At 40.7% G+C, this 23398-nt stretch overlaps 14 protein-coding genes and 1 non-coding gene across 15 annotated transcripts; 6 read left to right on the forward strand and 9 right to left on the reverse strand.

Annotated features, from left to right (window-relative positions):
• The first annotated feature begins 17 nt into the window (after window positions 1-17).
• Window positions 18-672, forward strand: WALSEDRAFT_59522 (hypothetical protein). The gene has a single exon (XM_006956586.1). It carries the CDS (start codon window positions 50-52, stop codon window positions 641-643), a length of 594 nt encoding a protein of 197 aa, XP_006956648.1. The 5' UTR covers window positions 18-49; the 3' UTR covers window positions 644-672.
• On the reverse strand, window positions 628-1008 carry WALSEDRAFT_35703 (UPF0041-domain-containing protein; the record flags this gene model as incomplete). The annotated part of the gene is made up of 1 exon (XM_006956587.1): window positions 628-1008. The coding sequence occupies one exon, from the start codon at window positions 1006-1008 to the stop codon at window positions 655-657; it is 354 nt and encodes a 117-aa protein (XP_006956649.1). The 3' UTR covers window positions 628-654.
• Window positions 1009-1029: 21 nt separating this feature from the next.
• WALSEDRAFT_53580 (eukaryotic translation initiation factor 1-like protein) lies at window positions 1030-2653 on the reverse strand. Its single transcript, XM_006956588.1, has 2 exons — window positions 2565-2653; window positions 1030-2518 (listed from the first exon to the last, which is right to left on the reverse strand). The coding sequence occupies exons 1-2, from the start codon at window positions 2640-2642 to the stop codon at window positions 1982-1984; spliced, it is 615 nt and encodes a 204-aa protein (XP_006956650.1). The 5' UTR covers window positions 2643-2653; the 3' UTR covers window positions 1030-1981.
• Window positions 1100-2607, forward strand: WALSEDRAFT_31402 (hypothetical protein). The gene is made up of 2 exons (XM_006956589.1): window positions 1100-2518; window positions 2565-2607. Exon 1 carries the CDS (start codon window positions 1122-1124, stop codon window positions 1941-1943), a length of 822 nt encoding a protein of 273 aa, XP_006956651.1. The 5' UTR covers window positions 1100-1121; the 3' UTR covers window positions 1944-2518; window positions 2565-2607.
• Window positions 2654-2664: 11 nt separating the features above from the next.
• Window positions 2665-5489, reverse strand: WALSEDRAFT_59524 (hypothetical protein). Its single transcript, XM_006956590.1, has 4 exons — window positions 3069-5489; window positions 2961-3018; window positions 2819-2905; window positions 2665-2765 (listed from the first exon to the last, which is right to left on the reverse strand). The coding sequence occupies exons 1-4, from the start codon at window positions 3099-3101 to the stop codon at window positions 2719-2721; spliced, it is 225 nt and encodes a 74-aa protein (XP_006956652.1). The 5' UTR covers window positions 3102-5489; the 3' UTR covers window positions 2665-2718.
• WALSEDRAFT_31404 (saccharopine dehydrogenase) lies at window positions 3153-5486 on the forward strand. The gene is made up of 2 exons (XM_006956591.1): window positions 3153-3188; window positions 3232-5486. The coding sequence occupies exons 1-2, from the start codon at window positions 3158-3160 to the stop codon at window positions 5436-5438; spliced, it is 2238 nt and encodes a 745-aa protein (XP_006956653.1). The 5' UTR covers window positions 3153-3157; the 3' UTR covers window positions 5439-5486.
• Window positions 5490-5495: 6 nt separating the features above from the next.
• WALSEDRAFT_59527 (hypothetical protein) lies at window positions 5496-6164 on the reverse strand. The gene is made up of 2 exons (XM_006956592.1): window positions 5749-6164; window positions 5496-5698 (listed from the first exon to the last, which is right to left on the reverse strand). Exon 1 carries the CDS (start codon window positions 6098-6100, stop codon window positions 5915-5917), a length of 186 nt encoding a protein of 61 aa, XP_006956654.1. The 5' UTR covers window positions 6101-6164; the 3' UTR covers window positions 5496-5698; window positions 5749-5914.
• Window positions 6132-7562, forward strand: WALSEDRAFT_59528 (hypothetical protein). The gene is made up of 3 exons (XM_006956593.1): window positions 6132-6270; window positions 6315-6481; window positions 6531-7562. The coding sequence occupies exons 1-3, from the start codon at window positions 6156-6158 to the stop codon at window positions 7470-7472; spliced, it is 1224 nt and encodes a 407-aa protein (XP_006956655.1). The 5' UTR covers window positions 6132-6155; the 3' UTR covers window positions 7473-7562.
• A 77-nt stretch (window positions 7563-7639) lies between these two features.
• Window positions 7640-7721, reverse strand: WALSEDRAFT_t14. Its single transcript has one exon. It is a non-coding gene; the product is annotated as a tRNA-Cys (tRNA).
• A 1565-nt stretch (window positions 7722-9286) lies between these two features.
• WALSEDRAFT_59529 (P-loop containing nucleoside triphosphate hydrolase protein) lies at window positions 9287-15465 on the reverse strand. The gene is made up of 7 exons (XM_006956594.1): window positions 15455-15465; window positions 14198-15402; window positions 12898-14154; window positions 11433-12853; window positions 11271-11387; window positions 9484-11225; window positions 9287-9436 (listed from the first exon to the last, which is right to left on the reverse strand). The coding sequence occupies exons 2-6, from the start codon at window positions 15398-15400 to the stop codon at window positions 10535-10537; spliced, it is 4689 nt and encodes a 1562-aa protein (XP_006956656.1). The 5' UTR covers window positions 15401-15402; window positions 15455-15465; the 3' UTR covers window positions 9287-9436; window positions 9484-10534.
• WALSEDRAFT_62639 (FAD/NAD(P)-binding domain-containing protein) lies at window positions 9299-10464 on the forward strand (the record flags this gene model as incomplete). The annotated part of the gene is made up of 2 exons (XM_006956595.1): window positions 9299-9436; window positions 9484-10464. The coding sequence occupies 2 exons, from the start codon at window positions 9299-9301 to the stop codon at window positions 10462-10464; spliced, it is 1119 nt and encodes a 372-aa protein (XP_006956657.1).
• WALSEDRAFT_31409 (enoyl-CoA hydratase) lies at window positions 15456-17650 on the reverse strand. Its single transcript, XM_006956596.1, has 5 exons — window positions 17418-17650; window positions 17244-17371; window positions 16873-17197; window positions 16743-16826; window positions 15456-16702 (listed from the first exon to the last, which is right to left on the reverse strand). Exons 1-5 carry the CDS (start codon window positions 17629-17631, stop codon window positions 16653-16655), a joined length of 801 nt encoding a protein of 266 aa, XP_006956658.1. The 5' UTR covers window positions 17632-17650; the 3' UTR covers window positions 15456-16652.
• Window positions 15665-16351, reverse strand: WALSEDRAFT_62641 (glutathione S-transferase; the record flags this gene model as incomplete). Its single annotated transcript, XM_006956597.1, has 1 exon — window positions 15665-16351. The coding sequence occupies one exon, from the start codon at window positions 16349-16351 to the stop codon at window positions 15665-15667; it is 687 nt and encodes a 228-aa protein (XP_006956659.1).
• A 158-nt stretch (window positions 17651-17808) lies between the features above and the next one.
• WALSEDRAFT_59530 (hypothetical protein) lies at window positions 17809-23372 on the forward strand. The gene is made up of 10 exons (XM_006956598.1): window positions 17809-17907; window positions 17954-18092; window positions 18137-20046; window positions 20096-21655; window positions 21700-21815; window positions 21863-22910; window positions 22955-22963; window positions 23013-23175; window positions 23269-23302; window positions 23347-23372. The coding sequence occupies exons 1-6, from the start codon at window positions 17815-17817 to the stop codon at window positions 22374-22376; spliced, it is 4332 nt and encodes a 1443-aa protein (XP_006956660.1). The 5' UTR covers window positions 17809-17814; the 3' UTR covers window positions 22377-22910; window positions 22955-22963; window positions 23013-23175; window positions 23269-23302; window positions 23347-23372.
• WALSEDRAFT_27385 (rab GTPase SrgA) lies at window positions 22488-23297 on the reverse strand (the record flags this gene model as incomplete). Its single annotated transcript, XM_006956599.1, has 3 exons — window positions 22488-22910; window positions 23013-23184; window positions 23269-23297. The coding sequence occupies 3 exons, from the start codon at window positions 23295-23297 to the stop codon at window positions 22488-22490; spliced, it is 624 nt and encodes a 207-aa protein (XP_006956661.1).
• Window positions 23373-23398: the final 26 nt, after the last annotated feature.

A 23398-nucleotide genomic window follows, 5' to 3' on the forward strand; every position in this document is an offset into this window, starting at 1 on the left:
CGATTTTGATGACGTATGGTTTCTTTTGAGCGATCTATCAAGCGTGGTAATGGAGCAAGTTGAGAAGTTGCGCAACGTTGGTATGCAACGAACGCATTCTAATGCTTTAGATTCACAGAAGTTTATGGTTGATTGTCACAATGCTGGGAGTTTAAAGAAAGCTAAGAAGATTGTTGATGATGCTTTACTCAAATATCAATGTGTGGACATTCAATTGCCATTAGGAATGAGACCCTTAGCTGTGGGTGAACAAGGTGAAGGTGTTCCCGTGATAGAAAACGTCGATATGCAGAAGGAGATCTGTGGATACCTCGATGAGCTGGGAGTGGACTATCACATCGATGAAGGTGTAGCTGGGATAATAGAAATACGCAGAGTTAAAAGAATACAACCTGCAATTATAAAGGATGTTGCACACCTGACGCTAGAGCAAGCTAAACTCGCGGTTAAGGAAACCCTGGAGCAACATCAAAGGAGGGGTATTAAATTACTGACTGGGATAGCGCCCTCTCACTCTTATGAAGACGTTTCCAATCACATTTCAGTAAAATTACGTGAATGGCTCGAGAGTGAAGGTCGCACCGTCGAAGAAGATGATTGTCACCCTGGCGCGCTATACCTCAAAAGTGAAGATAAAATCTAAAATGCATTTATTTAAGCAGCTTCCGCGCCTGTTTTAATTCCTCTCTTTTCTCGTCCACCAAAGTACCAGTAGTTTGTAAATCTGAGTGCTTGGACAGATTGGGTGATTGCGTTTGTAGCGTGACAGGCTAATAAGAGGTAATTCCTAGGGGAAACTCTCCATGCGAACCGTGAGAATGTGGTTGAGTAAACGACCATTGTTGCTGTCATAGTACCAGAGATAATTTCTTCATCCTTTCTAAGATCTGCTAAAGCGGCTAATGGTAAACCCCAGTTTGCTACTGGTCCCCAGAAGTGAGTAGAGAAGAAATATTCTCTCGCTTGAGGTGATTTTGACCAGTTGAGTAATCTACTGAATGTCGACATCGCTGTAGATTGTAAAGAAGTGTAGAGGGAGATATTATATTAAAAATCAATAATTTATATTTATATTTAATAAATTAACTTTTATTTAGATACAACCATCTTCTACAGTAAGAATGAACGTCGATTTAAGTTCACAGCTCGTTATGAAATTAAATTTAGATTTACGCGGTGAATCTTTCGTTGTAGATAGGGATCAGTTAATGAATCTGCCCGAGTCTATCTTACTTTGTCTCTTCCCGAACGGTTTGGTCTTATCGAAACCTCAGCTTGAGGATCAACAAGAAGAGGATGAGGAGGAGGAAGATATCTATTACGTAGATTTTGATCCTAATTGCTTTAAATACGTGATTGATTTCTTTAATTATTCAAAACAAGAGTTTTACGGTCTCAATGGGAGAATACATCAGCAACAAGCGTTATTACAACAACAAGCCCAACCTGAGGAGTTCCTTAATAACCCGCTGTTAGTGAAACAATCTATTATCGTCCTTAGAGAGGAATTGGAGTATTTTGTTATCTCAAACAATAAAGATGAAAACTACAAATTACTCACAGCTAAGGAACTGCTCGAGAATAAGAAGATCTTTACTGCTTTGCAAAGGAATATTAATAAGGAGAACAATCTAGCTGAACAACATCTAATTGATATGCTCTGCATGTCTGGTTTTGACAGGCAAGATGAATGGGGATTCAGATCCTTAGAACCAAATAGATGCTGCATTACTTCAATAGCTTTAGTTTTATTAAATACCGGTATTTCAGTTAATCCACCAAAAATAGATCAAAATCAATTGCTCACTGCACAAAAATTACTACTGTTTTGGCGTAAGCCCGCGAGAAAATGTTGGTGGGATGGTATAGAAATAGAGTTAAATAATCAAAAACTAAAAGTCTGGTCAAGAAGAACTTGGACACTTGAAACTTCGATTTTTTAAATGATGAAATTTTTAATAACTACAACTAATCATATCACTCATTCTTGATGACCATCCTCAGCGCCCTCAACATTAGCTTTCTTCTTCTTCTTATCTTCCTTTATAACTTTGACTTTTTCAGGTAATACCGATAAGACTTTTTGTCTAGCATGTAACATATCTTCAACTTCATCAGTTACATCACCTTGAACAACAATTTCATCTTTGCCTTGAGGGTTCTTTGTTACAGAAGCGCCTGTTGCGAACTTCTGAGCGAATAACTTTGCAGCTGGTTTTAACTCGACGCTGAAAGCGTCAAGGTTTTGGATATGCGTCGTAACCTTTCTCTTGGTTCTCTCTTCTCTTATGATCGTAATCTTTGATGACTTCTTTTGCTCTATTTCCTTGAGTGCCTTCTTTTCGGCTTTTGCTTCATTCTTTGCGACGTCTTGCTCTAACTTCTTCTCTGCTTCGACAGATAGAGAACCCATTTTATCTTTCAAAGCGTTTTCTGAATAGAGTGATATGTATACCTCTGGTAATTCCTCTTCTAACCATTGTTTGCATCTTTTGAAGGAATTGCTGAATTCGCAATACTAATGAGCTGTTAGGAGTGTTATAAAATAGCGTATCTATACATACTTCAACTGGGAATTGGCATATTCCACAATAGACAATGTCCTTCTGTGGTACAACTTGGGAAGTTGAAGCTTCAGCCATTGATGATTGTCAAGAAAGAAGAATATTTTTAAATTTTAAAGTACAATTATAGTATTTTATTCTATAGGAAGTACCATTAGGCGTCTTCGAAACCTTCTACAGCCCTTCTTTCACGTTGTGGGACTATAAGTGGTTGCTAGTCAGTGGCTCTAGTAGATTTAGTAAATAAAACGAACCTGGGTAGGTAGTTGGTAGACGTTCAGTTGGTTTCCATCCGAAGAACTTTGAGCGTATCTCTGGTACTGCGATGACGAGAAGTGGACCTTTGTAGGTGTAAATTAGATGCTATACTATAACTACTACTATGCTATTACTAACCAGTCAATCCAATTCCAAATGACCACAAGTAGACTGGCTGTTCGTGAGCCATACGATGCTATAATAACCGTTTAATAAATGATTATTTAAATTTTAAAATATACACACCAAAAATCTAAATGGTTGTAATATTCTCGACATGGTGGTTCTTTTTAAAGAAATTTACGGTGATCTCTCCTCTCACTACAACACCCAAGATGTCCTTAACACACCCTGCAGTTGACAACAGTCGGTACACTTAATATAGTCTACGCTTACTCATACTCCATAGATGGCTGGTTCCACGAGATCTCCCCTCAATGGCCAGGTCAAGCACTCTCACTCAAAGTTAACAAGATCCTCCACGTAGAGAAGTCAAAGTACCAGGATGTTTTGGTCTTCGAATCTGAGTCTTACGGTAACGTTCTCGTACTCGACGGTGCTGTCCAATGTACAGAGCGTGACGAATTTTCATATCAGGAAATGATCGCTCACCTTCCTATGGCATCACACCCTAACCCAGAAAGAGTTCTCGTCATTGGTGGTGGTGACGGTGGTGTCCTCCGTGAAGTTATCAAGCACCCACAAGTCAAGGAAGCTGTCTTGTGTGACATCGATGAAGCCGTCCCAAGAGTTTCAAAGCAATACTTACCAAAGATGGCTGAAGGTTTAGAACATGAAAAGGTAACCGTATTCATTGGTGATGGTTTCAAGTTCTTGCAAGATAAGAAGAACTACTTTGATGTCATCATCACAGACTCTTCTGACCCAGAAGGTCCTGCTGCTGCTCTCTTCGAAAAAGCCTTCTTTGAATTGCTCAAGAACGCCCTCAGAGACGGTGGTCACATTTCTACACAAGGTGAATGTATCTGGTTGCACCTTCCTCTCATCAAGTCACTCAGATTGGCCACTAGAGAACTCTTCGCTACCGCAGAATACGCCTACACTACCATTCCAACTTACCCATCTGGTCAGATTGGTTTCATTGTTTGCTCAAAGGATGGTAGCCGCAACCTTCGTAAGCCATTGAGAGAAGTTCCTGACTGCAAGTACTACAACGCAAAGATTCACGAATGTGCTTTCCAATTACCACAATTTGCTGAATCAGCTCTCAATGAGGGTCGTTTCGTCGCTCCAAACGTTGCAAAGGCTCAAGGTGAATCTAAGAAGGTCCTTCTTTTGGGTAGTGGTTTCGTTGCTCTTCCAGCAGCTGAATACATCCTCCGTGACCCACGTAACCACCTCACTATTGGCTGCCGTACTCTCGCAACTGCTCAACAAATGGCTATGGGCTTGGACAGAGCCACTGCAACTTCAATTGATGTTTCAGATGAAAAGTCACTCGATGCTCTCGTCGCTGAACACGACGTCGTTGTTTCACTCATTCCATACACTTTCCACGCAAACGTTATTAAATCTGCTATCAAAGGAAAGACTCACGTCGTTACCACTTCATACGTCAGCCCTGCCATTAAAGAATTAGAGCAAGAAGCAAAGAATGCAGGTATCACCGTTATGAACGAAATTGGCTTAGACCCAGGTATTGATCACCTTTACGCTGTTAAGGTATTTGATGAAGTTCACGAAAAGGGTGGTAAAATTGACACCTTCTTGTCATACTGTGGTGGTTTACCAGCACCAGAGTCAGCTGATAACCCACTCGGTTACAAATTCAGCTGGTCATCTAGAGGTGTTTTGTTAGCTTTGAGAAACACTGCCAAATTCTACAACAATGGTGTTGCAAAGGAAGTTGCAGGACCTGAATTAATGGCAACTGCTCAACCATACTACATTTCACCTGCATTTGCTTTCGTTGCTTATCCAAACCGTGATTCAACACCATTCAGAGAATTCTATGACATCCCTGAATGTCAAAACCTTGTTAGAGGTACATTAAGATACCAAGGTTTCCCAGAATTTATTAACGCACTCGTTAAACTTGGTTTCTTGGATGATTCACCAAAGGACTTCGTAAAGGTTGGTCAATCAGCACCATGGAATGAAGTTACTGCTAAGGCATTGGGTGTTGACTCATCAGAAGAATCCCTTGTTAAAGCAGTTATTGAAAGAGTTGGATTCCCATCAGAATCTGAAAAAGAACGTATCATTTCTGGTTTACGTTGGATTGGTCTCTTCGGTAAGGAGGCTACAATTCCTCGTGGTAACCTCCTCGACACACTTTGCGCAACTTTAGAACAAAAGATGCAATACGGTCAAGGTGAAAGAGATATGGTTATGCTTCAACACAAGTTCGGTATCGTTTGGAAGGACGGTAGCAAGGAAACACGTACATCAACATTATTAGATTATGGTGTACCAAACGGATACACCTCAATGGCTAAATTGGTTGGTGTACCATGTGGTATTGCAGTACAACTTGTACTTGATGGTGTCATCAATGACACTGGTGTTGTTGCACCATACTCTGCTAAGGTTAACAACCCTATCATGGAAAAACTTGAATTAGAAGGTATCAAGCTCATTGAAAAGACTGTTTAAAATTATTGTTTCTATTTTATTTAGATTTTTTATCGATTAGTGATGTCATAATAGTTTGTTCAACTCCTTAAACTACTCAAGTGAGAAATGTCGAAAGCAATGGCAGACGGAATAACATTAACAACAAATGACAAACTAAAAGAGGTTAAAAAAGAAGGTGTGAAGTTAGAAGATAATATACCTCTATCTGTGCCTGCGAAGGAGCTCATAAAGCAGCATGCAGGATTAGGTTGGGTGTTGGCAGCCGGTGTGTCTCCAATCTATCAGATCGTAAGAAGAAAAGCTGGATTTAACCTGAATGCTATCCTACGTAACACCTGGATCAGTGCAGCTGGATTGGGTGCACCACTTGGGGGTGGAATCGGATACTTCCGTGTTAGATCTCTAAGCGATAGTGAAGTTCTTAGATGGTATAACGCTAATTCTAAAGATGTGAGTTCATACTAGCTCGTATGACAGAAATCTCAATTGACTTTCTAGCGCAACTTATTACAAATAACAGACTTTGCTGTTATAGGTGGTACATTAGGATCTCTTATTGTACCTACTCTACTCCTCAAACGGATCAGACTTCCAAATGGTCTGCTAGGCGGTGCAGCAATAGGATCTACAGTAGGTGCTACAGTTGGTATATTTAAGTAAATATATTGTATTCTCTCCATTTAATTTCCTTTTTTTTCACTTTTTTCGCTGTTCGATACCTACGTCCAACTATAAATGGCTAGCAACTTTATAGGATCGCGCATTAGCTTGGTATCTAAATCTGAGATACGCTATAAGGGTACATTAGTAGCTATTGATCATGCAGCTGCTACTATATCCCTTCAGAAAGGTATACAAACCGTTACCAGCTGGACGATATTGACAGTCTTCTAGTACAATCTATGGGAACTGAAGGTAGACGCGGTGACAGCGACATACCACCTTCTGAGACTATTTACGATTTCATCGTCTTCAAAGCTGCAGATGTCAAGAACCTTCAAGTTGAGCAACCACCAGCAGCCCCAACTTCAACAATCCCAGATGATCCAGCGATCGTAGGCGTGAGTTTTACTTTTATTTGGTGTATTCGGAGTGCTAAAGTACTCTCAGACAGCTCGTCCTTCTCCAAAACCAACTCAAGAGCAACCGGCCCAAGTCCAACAACCAGCACAACAGCCTCAACAGCCTCAACAACCTCAGCCACATCCTGGTACCCCACAACGTCCTTTCATGGGATTCCCTCCAGCGGGTGGTCCATTCCCCGGCTATTACCCTCCTCCACATATGTTCCCGCCTGGACAAGTCCCACACCCAGCTTATATGCCATACGCCGGTGACCGTATGATGCAGCCACCATCACAACAACCTCCACAAGCTGTTCCTCAACCAGCTCCTCAACAACCTCAACAGCAATCTCAACAGCAACCTCAACAGCAACCTCAAACACAGCCTCAGCACGTTCAGCACATTCCTCAAACTATTGATGAACCAGAAGCACCTATCAAGGCTGAAAAAATTGAGGACGCAATGTCACGTATAAAAATCAAAGATGAAACGCGTGTACAAGTTGAAGAAGTTTCACTGTCTAACAAAATTGACAGACCTAGAAGGAGACGCGAACGTAATGGTCACTTTGTTCCAAAATCTGATTTCGATTTCGAAAGTTCTAACGCTGTTTTCCGTAAAATACAAAAAACCCCAGCAGAAGAGGAAGGTGAACTTGAAATTGACGCACAAGATCTTCTTAACGGAGAAGAAGAAGAAGATGCTCCTTATGAGGAAGTTGCCAACGTTGAAGAAAGTAAACCTGCTTATAACAAGTCAAATTCTTTCTTTGATTCACTTTCTTCCGTAAGTAACCATCAAACTTCAAGAGAAATAGCAAGAGCTGCAAGAGAGGAAGAAAGAAATAGGAATATGTCTACTTTCGGTGAAGCTACTTCAGCTTCTTACCGTGGTAGAGGTAGAGGTAGAGGTGGATACCGTGGTAACTACAGAGGTAGAGGTAATTACAGAGGTGGATACCGTGGTGGATTTTATGATAAGCAGTAAAACTTCTTTTTCTTAGTCTAAAATTTTTTATGTGATTTATTATGTATCCCTTTCTTTAAAAAATGTTAAATACATATGATTGATTAATTGATATAACTTTCTGGATAACGTTATGAGATTAGTCTAAATAAAAATGTATCAACATGATGCTGAAAAACGTCGCAAAAAGGACAAACTGGGATTCGAACCCAGAACCTCAGGATAGATTGCAAGTTGCAATCCTACGCAATGCCGTTATGCTATTTGTCCTTGAATACTCTCGAAGTTTTCCATAAATAAATAAAACATAATATAATGTCTTAATTTTAGGATTTGGCTTGCGTGAGGTTTAATTTTGGTGCTCTTGATATCCCGGGCTCCACGAGGTGTCTAGGAGTTATTTAAGTCGACACTGACTACGCACGCACGAGTTTTCGATGATTATTTTGCTTACTGTGAGTAAATGAGGGAGCATGGATTATCATGACATTTTACGCCACCATACCAGAAATTTTCAGTTAATTAGGGAGTCATTCGAATTCTCATCATGAGAAATATTGATAAACAATTAATCATTTATAATTCCTTAGCAAAACCTTGATCTTATAGATCGTCTGGATAACATGCCTCAAACTTATTACTATAATATCTCCCTTGATTAGAATTTATGGAATTTTTCAATACTTTTTGACCGGTTTGAAAGCATGTAATGTGCACACGAAACACTAAAACCTCTGTATTTCTGGGTAAATCGACTGAGACATGTTCTGAATAGAACTTAAAGCAACGAAATACTGGAAATACACAGGCAAAATCTATACCGACAATTACTTGTCAGGTGCGGCAGTAGTATAGAAAGGGAAACATTGTTGTGCTAGAGACACAAATACATAAATAAACAATTAATATTTATGTAAGAATAACTTACGTCCTTTATGAAGCTTAAGATGAAGGTTAAACATTATGTTCATTGTTTAGGTTTTTACACACACCACACACACACAAAAAAGGTTACTTCACATAAATATGAAGATCAATACACAGGTTTACATATTCAGCTTTCCATGAAATTGTTAAGTTTATTAGTGATGGAATCCTTGTGCAGTCCTTAAATAGCACTATGGAAGTCCATGAAAGAGCTTAGAGGAGACCGCGCTGATGCAATTAATAAGATTAAGTGAGGCAGTATCGAAGCTTTAGGCTACTCTACAGATAGATCTCAGAAGAGCATCAAGTGGTATATGCTTCAGGAAAGAACACAAATCAAACACCGGTTCCAACAGATGACTGGTAAGAAGCAGCCAATAAGCTTCATAAAGAGATATATGAAATTTGTGGCGGTGTTCCCTGGGAAGAACCGAAACAAGATTATGAACTTCAAGGAGGATATGTTTGCCTAGGCCATTTTACTGAAGAGCAGCTGTTTGATCGGTGTCATTAAGCCATATGAGATTGAACGTAGTGTGAATCTTTCTATCATAAAGCAGATGCTGAACAAAACTGGAATCTGATGTATTATTTTAACATGTTTTAATTTTCAATTAAGTCAATTTAACGAAATATACTCTAATTTACAGAAAATAACATAAATTGTACAGTTAAATTTAAGGATATTTCATTTTGTAATTCAATTTGTGTATTATGTTTGGTGCATTATGTATTCCATTAGTGTTACAAGTAGTAAGGATAATAATGATTACTATAAAAAAAAAGAATATTTTAAATTATACTATAATTATTGTGATATATTTTGTGGTTTCCTTGAGATAGGAATGTGCCTCTCGTTTTTCCGATTGATTATCTCTTCGGACATTCCACCTTCTTAGACCGCGACGGCGAGTAGTATCATGCCAGAAGAATTGAAAAACGTAGTAATTGTAGGAGCAAACAGCTCAATGAGCGTTATTCAGAGTATTCATAAAAAATTACCGCAAACGCACAGGATTGTACTCATTGAAGCTAACGAATATGCGTTCTTCCCACCTGTCAGTACATTCTTTGATAAGCTCTGCAACAATTAAAATCCCTTTAGGCAGCTTTAAGAGCGGGCGTTGCACCATCCTGGGAAAATCAAGTTGTCGCTTCCCTCGATAAGGTTTTTGGCGAGAAATCGAGACATGTCCTCATTAAGGGCACGAAAGCAATCAACTTTGATGATAAATCGGTTAAAGTGGACAAAACAACTAAATTGGGTGATAATATACCATATGACATTCTCTTGTTGGCAACTGGCTCAAACTACGCTTTCCCTTGTCGTCCTGATACACAATCAATGGAAATTAAAGATCACCTTAAGACTATGCAAGATGAATTTAAGAAAGCGCAAAAAGTTGTAATCGTCGGTGGTGGCCCACTCGGTGTAGAAATGGCTGGCGAGTTATGCGAAAGGTACACAGATAAGGAAGTTACACTCGTACATTCACAAGGTGATCTTTGTGGTAAAGAAGTAGGTCTTCACAACGAATTACATAAGCAGTTGACCAAGCTTGGTGCTAATATTGTATTGAACGAACGTGTTGATAATATCAAAGAAATCAATTTCGGTTATGGCGACGAGAGAACTATCAAAACTACATCTGGAAAAGAACTCCAAGCTGACTATATATTCAACGCGATGGGAACTAAGCCAAATGTGTCACTTGTTCAAGCATTCGAAGAGTCTCTCATTTCTGATAAGGGTTTGGTTAAAGTTAATGATAAGCTCCTTGTTGATTCTCCTAAACTTGGCAGAGTCTTCGCTATGGGTGATATAGTTGACGTGGACGAACTCAAAACGTTCGTCAATGCTAAGCGTCACTCTAGTTACATTGCTACCAACATTCTCAGTCTTTCTACTGGCAAGGAAGCTTCTAAGAAGTATTCAACTGGTCCAACTATCATGGCAGTAGCTGTTGGTATGAAAGGTGGTGCTATTAGACTCGGTTGTCTCTCATTCGGTGCATGGGCAGGGTCTTTCAAAGGTCGCACACTTTTCACAGATATCTTCCAGAATACATACAAGCCACTCGACTAATCTTCAATACCTTAACTTTAATAATGCAATGAAATACATTTTAAACCCTTTTGTCTTTTTTACATATAAATTATTTCTCTTTACCGAATATGATCTTCGCCAGTTCTGCATCCTCACCAGATTGTTTACAGAGTGCAGTAAAGTTGGCATTCTTTCTATAAAGATTAGCAGGAGAATCAAATTCAACGACGCGTCCGGCATCTAAAACTAGAATTTTGTCATAGTCTGCAATTGTACGTAATCTATGGGCAACACATAAAATGGTTACGTTATCCATATCATAACGAAGTGCTTTTTGAATAACTTCATCAGAATGTGAATCTAAATTAGCCGTTGACTCATCTAAGAGGAGTATATTAGATTTGGCATGAGAGAGTTTGAGAAGACCTCTAGCGAGTGCAAGTAATTGACGTTGACCTGCACTAAAGTTCTTTCCATTTTGAGATACCTTCTCGCCTAATGATTTTATAGCTGTTCTGTCGACGTTTGATGAGTCTGGTAAAGATGTCATCGACGCATCGAGGGATGAGGCTAATTTTACACGTTTAAGTATTTCCCAGATCTCATCGTCATTGAATTCATCAAACGGATCGAGATTCTCACGAACTGTACCAGCGAATAATTGTGCTTCTTGAGGAATTGTTGTAATACGGTTTCTTATAGCCTCGAGTTTCAATTCAGAAATGTCGTTACCATCTATTGAGATTAAGCCACTTTCCAATTCTAATATACGGTTCAAGCAGAGAACTAATGTAGATTTACTGTAATTGGGATTAGAAAATTATTATATGCAAGTCTCAGCTCACCCTGATCCAGTACGTCCACAAATACCAACCTTCTCGCCAGGCTTGACAACAAATGAAACATCATCGAGTACTCTTCTAAGCTCAGGAGAGTATCTGACACACAATGATCGAATATCACTAAAACATTGTAAGTAAACCATCAGATCGTTAAAAACACCTCACATGTATGAATGCTCACTTGGCCATTCTGGACCGGGCATATCACCCTCATCATCTTTCTGCTCTTGCTCTAGATCCAAATACTCTCCAATACGTTCGACAGAGTTCAGGTTGATTTCCGTTTGTGCACTCAATCTGACAACCCAAAGAGCAGCCTCGTTGAAGGTGATAGCATAAGACAATGCGAAACCAGCCATCGAAGGCGAAATGTTTTTATCCAAGAGCAAGAAAATTGCTGTAGTCAAACTGATAAACGCTGCAGCAACATCTATACGCAAGGATAACCAACGGTTAGTTATCCATAACATCAAAAATCCAGCGTTGTTTTCGTCAATGAGTTGGAAAACGCGATTTTGGAATATGTTCGTCGCTGAATATGCTCTAATACTGACGACACCATTGAGACACTCGAAAAATGTTGAGAAAATTGGTGACCTTGTCAAACTTTCTACACGCTTGACATCTCTAGATGTCTGGAGGTAAAGAGTACCGATAATGTAATAAATGATCGCGACGAAGATTGCACCAAATACGAACGCTGGAGCGGCGAATACGATGACTAACAGAATGAAGAGAGCCAAAACCAATGAATGCAAGAACCATAGAACGACTGGTGCAGTTTCCTGGTCAACAACTTCAATATCCTTAGATAAACGGTTCATGATTCTACCAGTTGGTGTACTATCGAAGAATCTGCTACGTGTTTTCATCACACGAGTTAACATCCTGTTGTATAACTTCCTAGAAGCGTTGACAGATGCGTTGAACATTACGAACATACAGAGGGATGAGAGCATAATATATCCAGCTGATGCTAAAACATATATAGCCAAGTAATAGTTTGTTGAATCATGTTTGTCAGTCAATGTTGCAGTAGTGAAGTCTCCTTCAGGTACGAAGAGCATTGCAGTGCGAGTGACTATGTAATTGAATGATGTTGATGCGTCATCGTATGCGCTAGTCCATAAACGGAGAGAATATGATGCACCAACTTCAGATGATTGCGCTCCAATAAATGTGAAGAACATTACTAACCAGAACATTGTACCACCGAGAGAAACTGCGTAAAGTTTGTACACTTCCATACTGACAGCTCCTTCGCTCTTCTTTTCCTCTTCAATGAGTGTCTTCTTTGGGGTTGTTGTGTCTGATACTGGTATTTCCGCATTAATAGATACTGTACTTTTTCTTTTGTCGCTAACCGGTGTTGCATAACCTTCAACCAAGATGTTGTTCGAGATGAGATGATGTCCATCCTGGACAGTTTCCAATCTCTTGTCGTGCAACTCAGGTTCCTTCTTTTCTTCAGGTGGAACATCCTCAATATCAGCGTGTGTCACGTCCAAAAGTCCTTGTTTACGTAGTTCATCGGCTGTACCAGCACCATCCACCAGACCATCACGTAAAAATACGACGTAAGATGCCTAAATTAGGTTAGGCGTGCCTTCACGAGTTTCGAAGTACTTACTTTCGCAGCACACATGGCAACGTGATGAGTAACTAGAATAACCGTGCGATTACGCATGAGGGGACCAAGGAGGGCGTTTTTGATAAGGTTCTGTCCTGTATTAGCATCCACAGCTGAAAGCACATCATCGAGAAGAAGATGCTTGGCTGGGGAGTAGATAGCTCTAGCCAACGATATTCTGGCTTTTTGACCACCTGAGCATGAAGTACCCTTCTCACCGACTTCAGTTTCGTCACCATCGTCGAATAACGCCAAGTCAGGAAGAAGAGCACATGCTTTAAGGACTTCCTCATAACGTTTCTTATTGAATGGAGATCCAAAGAGAATATTCTCCTTGATGGTGCTGCTCAACAAGAATGGATTCTGAGGTGCATATGCAATGGTATCCTTAAGCCCTGTGTGCTCATCTGGGATGATTGTTTCCGCATTCATAGTGCATGGCATAAACACTCTACCATCCACCAATGAAAGTTCACCAAGAAGAGAGTCCAAGAGAGACGTCTTTCCACTACCAACGGGTCCGGCAATAACACTGAACTTCCCGACAGGGAAATCAAGGTTAAGCTTGCGTAGGGCGAATCCTATATTTCCATCGCCTTCATAGACAAGTGTAGCATTCTTGAAACCGATTGTTGGATCACCAATTTCCTTTGGACCACTGAGTTGCTGGTACTTGGATGTATCAACTTCGTTGTTAAGAAATTCGGCGATACGATCGCAAGAAATCTTGGCTTGCAAAACGTGAACAACAACTTCAGGTAGCGCCTCAAGTGGTGATCTCAGAATGCTGAAGAGGAGAAGTGCAGTAAATGCTTCCTGGGATGTCAGAACTTGACCAAAAATTTTGGTGTGTGCCATGAAAGTCAACACAGTGACCCCAATTGGAGTTCCCCACATGAAAATACCGTTGAAGATCCAAGCAGCGAAACGCTTTTTCAAGACACTGAGTTCTTTTGCTCTGGTGATGTTCATTTTCTCAATGAGTCGATCTTCCCAGGCATTGAGCTTAACAAGATGTATGTTGGAGAGTACCTCTGTCGCAAGATCCAACCTTGCGTCAATCTTCTCCAAAAGTTCTTGCTGGATCTTGATGAAGATACGGTTAATGAAGTATGTAATTGGGAACGTGAGTAAAAGAACTGAAATACCGACAAGCGCTGATTTTCCAAGCAGAGCATAAAGTCCAACGATAGCAAGCACGATTGTCAAAGGACACTCTGGGAAGAGGAAATGCAAGTAAGCACTAATTTCAGATGTCTGAGAAGCGTTAAAAGGAAACTTCGGAGGTAATACAACCCACCTTGAATGCATCAACAGATACCAAGTTAATAATCCTTCCCTCATTTGAAGAGGTATCTGAACTTTCCTTACTTTCTGTTTCTTCACCATTTTGACCCTCACTATGCTCTTTAGTTCCGCCTTGGGTGAACTTCCTCCTGAGTGATTTGAGGAAAACTTCGGAAATCAATGTTGAGCGTAGGTTAATACAAAGCTTGCGTCCGACGAGAAGAGCTTGCTGATTGAAGAGAGATGCCGCAATTTGACCGGCAAACAGTAGAAACGCGAAAATGAAAGCCTCCTTATCAGTGGTGCCATCGCCACGACTGCTGATATGTTTCAAGATGCGTTGAAGACAAAAGGGAGCTGAGAGTGTAAATATCGACTTAAACGTTGACATCAAGAACATGTAAGTCAAGTCAGCCTTGAAACATTTGAATAATCGTGGAATTAATGTGGTGACAGTTGGTGGAGAGCTTGAAAGTGATCTAAATTTCAAAAGAATATAGCTAGTAAGATTGTCAGAGCGCAATGAAGGAATTTGTGATTGGTTATTGACCGGAATACGGAAATGTTTGAATATGTAGGGATCAACATAGAGGAACGCAGCTCTCTCGAAGATGCTCTTTGGTTCGTCAAGTGCAGCTGGTGAATCAGGACCACCCAGAGGTTTTGTTGCGATGTTGTCTGTTTGGTAAGGTACGAAAAGTGATGGAATGATATATGCAAGGGCGAATGCAATTAGTAATTGTTCATTAAGCGTGCTTGGGATAATGGAATTGGCTATACTGATGATAGAGACCATAAATAAATACAATGTACCCAAAATGATCCTTTCAAAGTTGAAGTCTGTGGTGTAACTGCTCTCTAAGGCAATGTAACCGAGGTAGACCCAGTAAGCATAAGACGGTAGTAACGCAAGCGTTTGCGGACGAGTTGTAGTAATTGTGACCAATGCGGCCAAAGCGATTGAAAACTCTAAAATCGAGAATACCCTGTTGTAGTTTCTGTACCCACTTTTTGGGTGAACTTTGTGATAATGATCAAGGATCATGTCGTTCTCGATGCGATAGTAAGTGGAGCGTATATCGAATGCATTCTCTGGCTTGCTGTTGGCCAGGGATGCTAGATTATCCTCCAAAGCGACGGCGGGTCGCCGAGTGGCTCTATAGAGGATAGGTACTGCTATAGGGAGCAATAGCAACGTTTGCAGAGTGTCCTGCATGCCTTTCATGTGTTAAATTATTCGCATTTAATAAAATACATTTCATTGACTCACACTTCGATGACGGTGGAAGATAAGGAAAAAATGGGCGGATATCGATCAATGTTACTCCATAAAAGCGGAATTAATTCGTTATTCGTAGTTATATACACTTTGGAAAGGACAAGCATTTAATATCAGCTATGTTGTATATGCTGGCAGATAGTAACTAAAATTAGCTTACTAGCATCAAATCATTCTTAACTTTACTCTTTACAAAAATGTTTATTCTGCAACGAGCGAAATTGCTGCTCGTTGAGTGGATGGTCGCTTTTCCATACGGTTGACCCAGTCGGCGACGTGTGGGTAGTCTTTGAAGGATAATTCAGCTTTTGCAATTGATCTGAGCCATCCGTGGAACGAAATATCTGCAATAGTATACCTGTCGTGGACAATGAAGTTGTTTCCTTTCTCTTTTTGACGAATTAATTGTTTTTCAAGCACAGCAAAGACGCGGTAGCACTCATTTTCATATCTCCTGATAACAGAAGGTGGTGCATCCTCTCCCGTTGCGTTCTTCCAGAAGTGTTTGAAGTAAACAACCTGGCCCTGGAATGGTCCCTGTCCAGATATCTGGAAATCAACCCACTGGACTGTAGTCATCTGCTCGTTCAAGTTCTTACCCAAATATTGATCTGGAGCATATCTTCTGGCCAAGTATTGTAGGATCGCACCACTCTCCCAGATAATGAAGTGGTCGTTCATATGATCGACCAAGGCAGGCACCCTTCCATTAGGATTGACACGTTCGAAGAATTCACCCTTTACACCCTTCAGTGGGTGCTGTGAAAAGTCAAGATTGTGGATGATATAGTCACCTCTGTACGCGAAACCAAGTTCTTCCAGGAAATTAAGTATTTTGAATGGGTTAGGACCCTGTGGGTAGCTCCAGAGTTCGAATTTTATTGTCATGATTTCTTAACTGCTGCTCTTCAAGTGATTATTGGCAAATTATCGGTGTATTCAATTGTTCGGCCCTCTGGCTTTACTGCAATGTTAGCAAGTTAATAGACGATTCAGACAGGCTCTTACGTCTATCTCGATTGATTGGCGATGATGAAAAGAAAAGAGGAGAGACGCTTTGGCACTATTTAACTGTCGACGTACATACAGCCGATATCGGACATCATTACATCATCAATCTACATTGTCATCTTACATTCTGATTCATATAGTGGTCGTAACGTAAACTTTCATCTTGTGCTGGTGTTTCTTACTCGTTGGTGAAAGATGGCTTGCGTTTCTCGATGAAGGCAGACATTCCTATTTTGGTCAGGAGGACAACTGTCAGACATTTACTCACCTTCTTTCTGATCGTTAGTGGCAAAAAGCTGATGGAATAATCGTCTCTCAAACCTAAGACCCTCGCTTAGAGGCATTTCATACGCTAACTTTCGCATCAGAGGTTAAGCAATTGACAACGGCATACTCACCCGCGTTGATACTCTCTTTAGCTGCTTGAACGCTGATAGAAGACTTGGTAGCAATTTCTTCAGCAATTTTCAATGCAGCGGGTAAGAGTTGATCGTTTGGCAGTACCTGACTGATGAGACCTCTATCATAAGCTTCTTGTGCTTTTATCATGCGTCCTGTGAGGATCATTTCCATCGCTTTTGCCTTACCAACAGCTCTGATAAGTCGTTGAGTGCCGCCTCCACCGGGAATAATACCCAGATTAATTTCCGGTTGACCGAATTTTGCAGATTCTGAAGCGAGAAGGATGTCTGTAGCCATAGCGATTTCGAAACCACCACCGAGCTATATATGTTAGACACATTACGTAGCACATTATCTATCTACTCACTGCGTATCCGGAGACTGCACCAATGATAGGCTTTCTGAAATCGCGTATTAGATTCCAGGAGCTGAGGAAATCCCTCTTGTAAGCTTCTACAAAGGAAATATCCTTCATCTCTTTGATGTCAGCACCGGCTAATGGAGATGAGAAAATACAGCGGCTAATATGAGCGACACATACCTGCAAATGCTTTGTCTGAGCCTGTTAATACGACAGATGTAATCTCACCGTCGGATTGTGCTTTATTGAGGATATCGTTAAACTCAGCCATGAGTTCATTATTGAGTGCGTTGAGAGCTTTTGGACGGTCTAGAGTGACCAATTGTACGCTCTTTATAGGGTTATCCACTATAATATTCTTGTATGCCCCTCTCAGTACTGAGTTCGCTCTCATCTTTCTGAATGATAGAGATAAAGCCAGAAAAGAAGGAGATATATATAAGAAAAATTATTGTTATTCTAACAAAATAATAATAAATAAATAATTTTAGATTTTTGAATTTACTCTCAGCCAATTAGAGGTTGATCTCTAACATCCAAGAACGCTTGAGACGCGGAAGATAAAGATTGTCGCGTAATGGATTTCAATCAATTTAACCGGCCGCCACAGCAGGTACCACAGACGCTACCACAGTCTATGAACCGTGAGCGTATACAGGCCATGGTCCAGGTTAGTAGAGATCTCTGATCTAGAGCAATCACTAATCAAACGGTAGAGATTAAACATTCTCCGTTCACAAGGTCAAAATGAGCGTACATCTACAGAATTCGCCCAGATGGCAGGATTTTTGAGGATGTTCGGTCAGTTCCAGCAAATGCGTCAACAACAGCTTCAACAGCAGCAGCAGCAGCAAGGTTTGTATACTCTTCAATTTATATTACGATTGACATTCTCACAGGTGCACCTCAACAAGCTCCGCAATCTCTCACTCCCGTGCAAATTAACGCTCTGAAGGCTCAAATGGCTACTTATCAATTCGCCAGCCAGAACATGCCGACACCAGAGCACATACAAAGGGAAGCATTTGAACCAGCTCAGTATCCAGTAGCACCACCCCCAGAAGATACGATACGCGACAAAACTATCGGCGCTGCAGTTGAGATTAACAAGGTTAAGGAGGAAACTCCTCAGAAGCCACATGAGTATCAGTCATACATTAGTCCACTCGTATACCTTGAGGCTGGTCCAAATTCATCTAACAATAGCACAAAAAATCAGCGTATAATAATCCCATCTGTGATGCCACAAGGTATCGACCCATACCAGCTTATTGAAGAGCGCAATCATTTTCAGAATAGACGTATGTATTGGCGTATTCAAGAATTGGAAGACATGACATCAACGACTTCTGACCAGCCAGCTCACATCACCGGCAATGATATTCTTGATAGTAAGGCTCCTCAGGATATTGATCAAAAGCCTGAGAGTCCTTCACTCACAGATGTCAGCTCTTCAGACAAAATGAAGGCCCTTATTGAGTTGAAAGCACTCAAGCTTGTAGAGAAGCAACGCGCACTTCGCCAGGATGTAATCAGCGCACAATCACATGCTACGTTACTTACAACTGATCGTGCTGCATTTAGAAGATTCAAGAAGCAATCACTTAGAGACGCAAGAGCTACTGAACAATTTGAACGGAAGCAACGCAGCGAGCGTGACAGAAAAAGTCGCCAAAAGCACCTTGATTATATACTGTCTATTCACAACCACGCTAACAACCTTCGTCAAGCCAATCGCGATGCAGTGGCTAAAGCACAAAAGATGGGTAGAGCTGTACTCAAGCTTCATGGCGACGTTGAAAAAGAAGAACAAAAACGTGTCGAGAGGGTCTCCAAGGAGCGTCTTGCCGCTCTTAGAAATGACGACGAGGAGGCTTACTTGAAACTCATTGATACTGCGAAAGATACAAGAATTACCCACCTTCTGTCTCAAACAGATGCTTATCTTGATTCGCTCACTCAGAATGTCCTTGCTCAACAAAACGAAGTCGGAATGGAAGATAACTTCAACTTTGAAGTCGAAGAGGCACCTGCTACCGAGGCTACATTCGGTGGTAGACGCCAAGATGATGAAGCTGAAGATCAAGGAAAGGTTAGTGTTGATTACTACGCCGTCGCTCATCGCGTTAGCGAGAAGGTTACTACTCAACCAAGTATTCTCATTGGTGGTCAACTTAAGGAGTATCAATTGAAGGGTCTTCAATGGATGATTTCACTTTACAATAACCGCTTAAATGGTATTTTAGCAGACGAAATGGGTCTTGGTAAGACTATTCAAACTATCTCTCTTGTTACATTCTTGATTGAACGTAAGAGACAAAATGGACCTTACTTAATCATCGTTCCGCTTTCTACACTCACTAATTGGGCTATGGAATTTGAGAAATGGGCACCATCAGTATCTGTAGCAGTCTATAAGGGTCCTCCACAGCAAAGAAAAGCAACGCAACAGCGTATGAGACAAGGTTTCCAGGTTCTCTTGACAACATTCGAATATGTCATTAAGGATCGTCCAGTTCTCAGTAAATATAACTGGGTATTCATGATTATGGATGAAGGTCACCGTCTCAAGAATACTGAATCCAAGCTTTCACAGACTTTACAGCAGTTCTACAAGACGCGTTACCGTTTGATTCTAACAGGTACACCACTCCAAAACAACTTACCAGAGTTATGGGCTTTACTTAACTTCGTTCTTCCAAAAATTTTCAACAGTGTGAAATCGTTCGATGAATGGTTCAACACACCGTTTGCAAATACTGGTTCTAATGAGAAAATGGATCTTAATGAAGAAGAAAGTTTACTTGTCGTAAGTAAAGTTACCTGCTCTTATGTTTTTATTGAATAACATTCTACAGATCAAACGTCTACACAAGGTTTTGCGTCCTTTCCTTCTCCGTCGTCTTAAAAAGGATGTTGAAAAGGATCTTCCAGATAAGGTTGAGAAGGTTGTTAAATGTAGAATGAGTCCTCTACAAATTTCACTTTACAACCAAATGAAAAAGTTCGGCCAAATGGCTTCAATTTCTCAGAGTGATAAGAATGGCGCTGTTGGTGGTAATAACAAGTCTGGTATTAAGGGTTTACAAAATACAATTATGCAATTGCGTAAAATTGTTAACCACCCATTCGTATTCGATGCAATCGAGAGTGCAGTAAACCCTGCCAGTATTTCCGATGACAAGCTTTACAGGGTTGCAGGAAAGTTCGAATTACTAGACCGTATTCTTCCAAAACTCAAAGCAACTGGTCACAGAGTACTTATTTTCTTCCAAATGACAGCAATTATGACGATTATGGAGGATTACCTCGCTTGGAAAGGTCTCAAACATCTTCGACTTGATGGTTCAACAAAGACAGAAGAACGCTCAAGTTTGTTGAACAAATTCAATGATTTAGATTCTGATTACTTTGTCTTCTTATTATCAACTAGAGCCGGTGGTTTGGGTCTTAACTTGCAATCAGCTGATACTGTTATTATTTTCGATTCTGATTGGAACCCACACGCTGATTTACAAGCTCAAGATCGTGCACATAGAATTGGTCAAAAGAAGGAGGTTAGAATTCTGCGATTGATCACGGAACGCTCTGTTGAAGAACAGATTCTCGCACGTGCTCAGTACAAGCTTGAAATTGATGGAAAGGTCATTCAAGCTGGTAAATTCGACAATAAATCGACTGCAGAAGAACGTGAAGATTTCCTTAGATCTATCCTTGAACAAGAAGCTGAAGAAGAAGAAGAAGCGGGTGATATGAATGATGATGAAATCAATGAATTGCTCGCTCGTGGTGAAGGTGAAATTGATGTATTTAACCAAATGGATAAAGAAAGAGCCCAACAAGACGCTTTATTCTGGCAAGCTAAAGGACTTGTGGGACCTAACCCAGGTAGACTTATTACAGATCAGGAATTGCCAGAGATTTACAGATCTACTTACGAATGGAACCCTATCATTGAAGCTGATCAAGAAGCTCTCGAGGGTGGTAGAAGAGCACGTGCTGGCGTCGTTTACGACGATGGTCTCACCGAAGAACAATGGGTTAATGCACTTGAGAACGATGAAACGACTATTGAGGAACAATCTAGACTTAAACGTGAAAGAGCCGCGAAGGGTTTAACCGAAGAAGAAGAAATAGACTCACCAGATGTGGATGGATCAAAGAAGCGCAGTGGTAGACCATCTAAAGTTGGAACACCCGTTCCTGGCGGTAAGCGCAAACGTAATCCGGCCGTCGAAACACCTACGATCGATTACAATGACGAACCAGCAAACAAAAAGAAGAAACCTGGTCTCGATCCAGAGGCTAAGGAGAGACTTAAGAGTGTTCTCACACCTTTCTTTGATGTTGTATGGACATTGACAGACGAAGATGGTAGATTGAGAGCTGACCTCTTCAGAGAAGTTCCTTCAAAGAAGGTGAGGATTTATCTGTTACGTGAGATCCACTGACAAATTATTAGCTTTACCCTGATTATGCTCTCTTGATCAAGCAACCAATGGCATTGAACAATATCAAGCGTAAAATTGAACGCAAGACGTATCAAAACGCTAGAGAATGTCTCAGTGATTTCCATTTGTAAGTAACATAGCAGCACCTTAACGATTATACTAACGGACGTATAGGATGTTTGCAAACGCTAGAACATACAACGAACCAGGGTCTTGGGTCGTTGAAGATGCAGATGCTATCCAAGCAGGCATGGATCAAGCATGGAATGAAAAGGTCCTTGGCACGGGTGTTGCAGGTTCAGAACTACCAGCTGAGGCAACAGGTCCACCTCAACCAGATCAGATATTAGGCCCGGCAGCCCTTCAGGCAGTAGCACAGCCTATGGTCCAACATCAGGTACCTCAGCCCCCTCAACCACAAAATCAGATGGTAAATATTCCTCAAATGCAGCAGCAGCCTCAGATACATCAACAAATGCCACAACCAGCTATGCAAGCGGCTCCTATGTATCAACAACCATCATATGGAGCTGTTGATCCGAACGCTTTCATCGCTGATCCAATGTATTATCAGCAACAAGCATATGATCAACAACAGCAACAACAAGCAGCATTTGAGCAACAACAGCAACAACAGATGTACCAAAGCTATGGTGATCCATATGGGCAACAGCCTCATGGACCTTAAATAATATAAAAGAAAGAGCAAAGATTGTGACTTGTAAAAATATGTTTATATATGATTAACTAATTAAAGAAAAGAATGCAAAGAAAACATTAGTCATTAGACTGCAATTCGTTAGCAACATCCACCAGAGGTGCTAGGTTGTTGTTGACTAGCGTCAACTTTTACGCTGTTTGATTGGTTGTTTGAACCTGAGGATTGAGAGTCGATTAATCTAGACTTGATATCGCGGGCCAAAGTGAAGAAAGCGTCTTCAACGCCTACGTTGTTCTTAGCGGAGGTTTCAATGAACTTGATTTCTAAGCTATCTGCTAATTCCTTTCCTTGGTCCTGAGTAATAGCACGCTTTTCATCCCAGTCGCATTTGTTACCGACTAAGATTTTGTTTACGCCTTCAGAAGCGTATTGAACGACGTTTGAGTGCCATGTTCTGATATTGTTGAAACTGCGCTCATCCGTGACGTCGTAGACTAAGAGAATACCCATCGCGCCTCTGTAGTAAGCGGTAGTGATTGTTCTGAATCTTTCTTGACCAGCCTGGAGTAGTTAGATGTTTTCTGTGAAGTGAAGGATATACTAACGGTATCCCACTGAGGAGTAAGAGGTTAGATAGACAAGTAGATAGGAGTAAATACTCACGATTTGTAGCTTTATTCTCTTGCCATCGAGTTCGATAGTACGAATTTTGAAGTCGATTCCGATTGTAGTGATAAATGATGGTGTCCAGGCATCGTCACAGAAACGCAGTAACAAGCAAGACTTTCCGACGCCGGAGTCACCGATAAGTAGAACTAGTGGTTTGTTAATCGTTCTATTATAATATCTAGACAACTATAGCTTACGTTTACTAAATAAATGAGCTGAGATCTCGCTAGTATCTATGTGCTGTACTCACATTAAAAAATCGTAATGTGGGTTTCCCATGGTAACTATATACTGTTAGATTTAATTAAAGCGAATATTTTTTATTTACTTTCTCTATGATGGACGTATCTCCTCAAGATTGTCTTCAGCGCTCACGTCCA

Source organism: Wallemia mellicola, assembly GCF_000263375.1.
Source record: "Wallemia mellicola CBS 633.66 unplaced genomic scaffold WALSEscaffold_3, whole genome shotgun sequence".
Taxonomy (NCBI): domain Eukaryota; kingdom Fungi; phylum Basidiomycota; class Wallemiomycetes; order Wallemiales; family Wallemiaceae; genus Wallemia; species Wallemia mellicola.

Bases quoted from the DNA above. Each gene is read 5' to 3' on its own strand.
- WALSEDRAFT_31409 (XM_006956596.1), bottom strand. From the start codon at position 17,631: ATGAGAGCGAACTCAGTACTGAGAGGGGCATACAAGAATATTATAGTG. The intron at 17,198-17,243 runs GTGAGTAGATAG...TAACATATATAG, and splicing joins GTGCAGTCTCCGGATACGCA to CTCGGTGGTGGTTTCGAAAT. The intron at 16,827-16,872 runs GTGAGTATGCCG...TGCGAAAGTTAG, and splicing joins TAAAGAGAGTATCAACGCGG to CGTATGAAATGCCTCTAAGC.
- WALSEDRAFT_59524 (XM_006956590.1), bottom strand. From the start codon at position 3,101: ATGTCGAGAATATTACAACCATTTAGATTTTTG. The intron at 3,019-3,068 runs GTGTGTATATTT...CGGTTATTATAG, and splicing joins TACAACCATTTAGATTTTTG to CATCGTATGGCTCACGAACA. The intron at 2,906-2,960 runs GTTAGTAATAGC...ACACCTACAAAG, and splicing joins ATTTGGAATTGGATTGACTG to GTCCACTTCTCGTCATCGCA.
- WALSEDRAFT_59529 (XM_006956594.1), bottom strand. From the start codon at position 15,400: ATGCAGGACACTCTGCAAACGTTGCTATTGCTCCCTATAGCAGTACCT. The intron at 14,155-14,197 runs GTGGGTTGTATT...AACGCTTCTCAG, and splicing joins TATCTGTTGATGCATTCAAG to ACATCTGAAATTAGTGCTTA. The intron at 12,854-12,897 runs GTAAGTACTTCG...AACCTAATTTAG, and splicing joins TTGCCATGTGTGCTGCGAAA to GCATCTTACGTCGTATTTTT.
- WALSEDRAFT_59522 (XM_006956586.1), top strand. From the start codon at position 50: ATGGAGCAAGTTGAGAAGTTGCGCAACGTTGGTATGCAACGAACGCAT.
- WALSEDRAFT_31404 (XM_006956591.1), top strand. From the start codon at position 3,158: ATGTCCTTAACACACCCTGCAGTTGACAACA. The intron at 3,189-3,231 runs GTCGGTACACTT...CATACTCCATAG, and splicing joins ACACCCTGCAGTTGACAACA to ATGGCTGGTTCCACGAGATC.
- WALSEDRAFT_59530 (XM_006956598.1), top strand. From the start codon at position 17,815: ATGGATTTCAATCAATTTAACCGGCCGCCACAGCAGGTACCACAGACG. The intron at 17,908-17,953 runs GTTAGTAGAGAT...ATCAAACGGTAG, and splicing joins GTATACAGGCCATGGTCCAG to AGATTAAACATTCTCCGTTC. The intron at 20,047-20,095 runs GTAAGTAAAGTT...AACATTCTACAG, and splicing joins AAGAAGAAAGTTTACTTGTC to ATCAAACGTCTACACAAGGT.
- WALSEDRAFT_53580 (XM_006956588.1), bottom strand. From the start codon at position 2,642: ATGGCTGAAGCTTCAACTTCCCAAGTTGTACCACAGAAGGACATTGTC. The intron at 2,519-2,564 runs GTATGTATAGAT...ACAGCTCATTAG, and splicing joins TATGCCAATTCCCAGTTGAA to TATTGCGAATTCAGCAATTC.
- WALSEDRAFT_59528 (XM_006956593.1), top strand. From the start codon at position 6,156: ATGGCTAGCAACTTTATAGGATCGCGCATTAGCTTGGTATCTAAATCT. The intron at 6,271-6,314 runs GTATACAAACCG...ACAGTCTTCTAG, and splicing joins TACTATATCCCTTCAGAAAG to TACAATCTATGGGAACTGAA. The intron at 6,482-6,530 runs GTGAGTTTTACT...AAGTACTCTCAG, and splicing joins ATGATCCAGCGATCGTAGGC to ACAGCTCGTCCTTCTCCAAA.
- WALSEDRAFT_31402 (XM_006956589.1), top strand. From the start codon at position 1,122: ATGAACGTCGATTTAAGTTCACAGCTCGTTATGAAATTAAATTTAGAT.
- WALSEDRAFT_59527 (XM_006956592.1), bottom strand. From the start codon at position 6,100: ATGGAGAGAATACAATATATTTACTTAAATATACCAACTGTAGCACCT.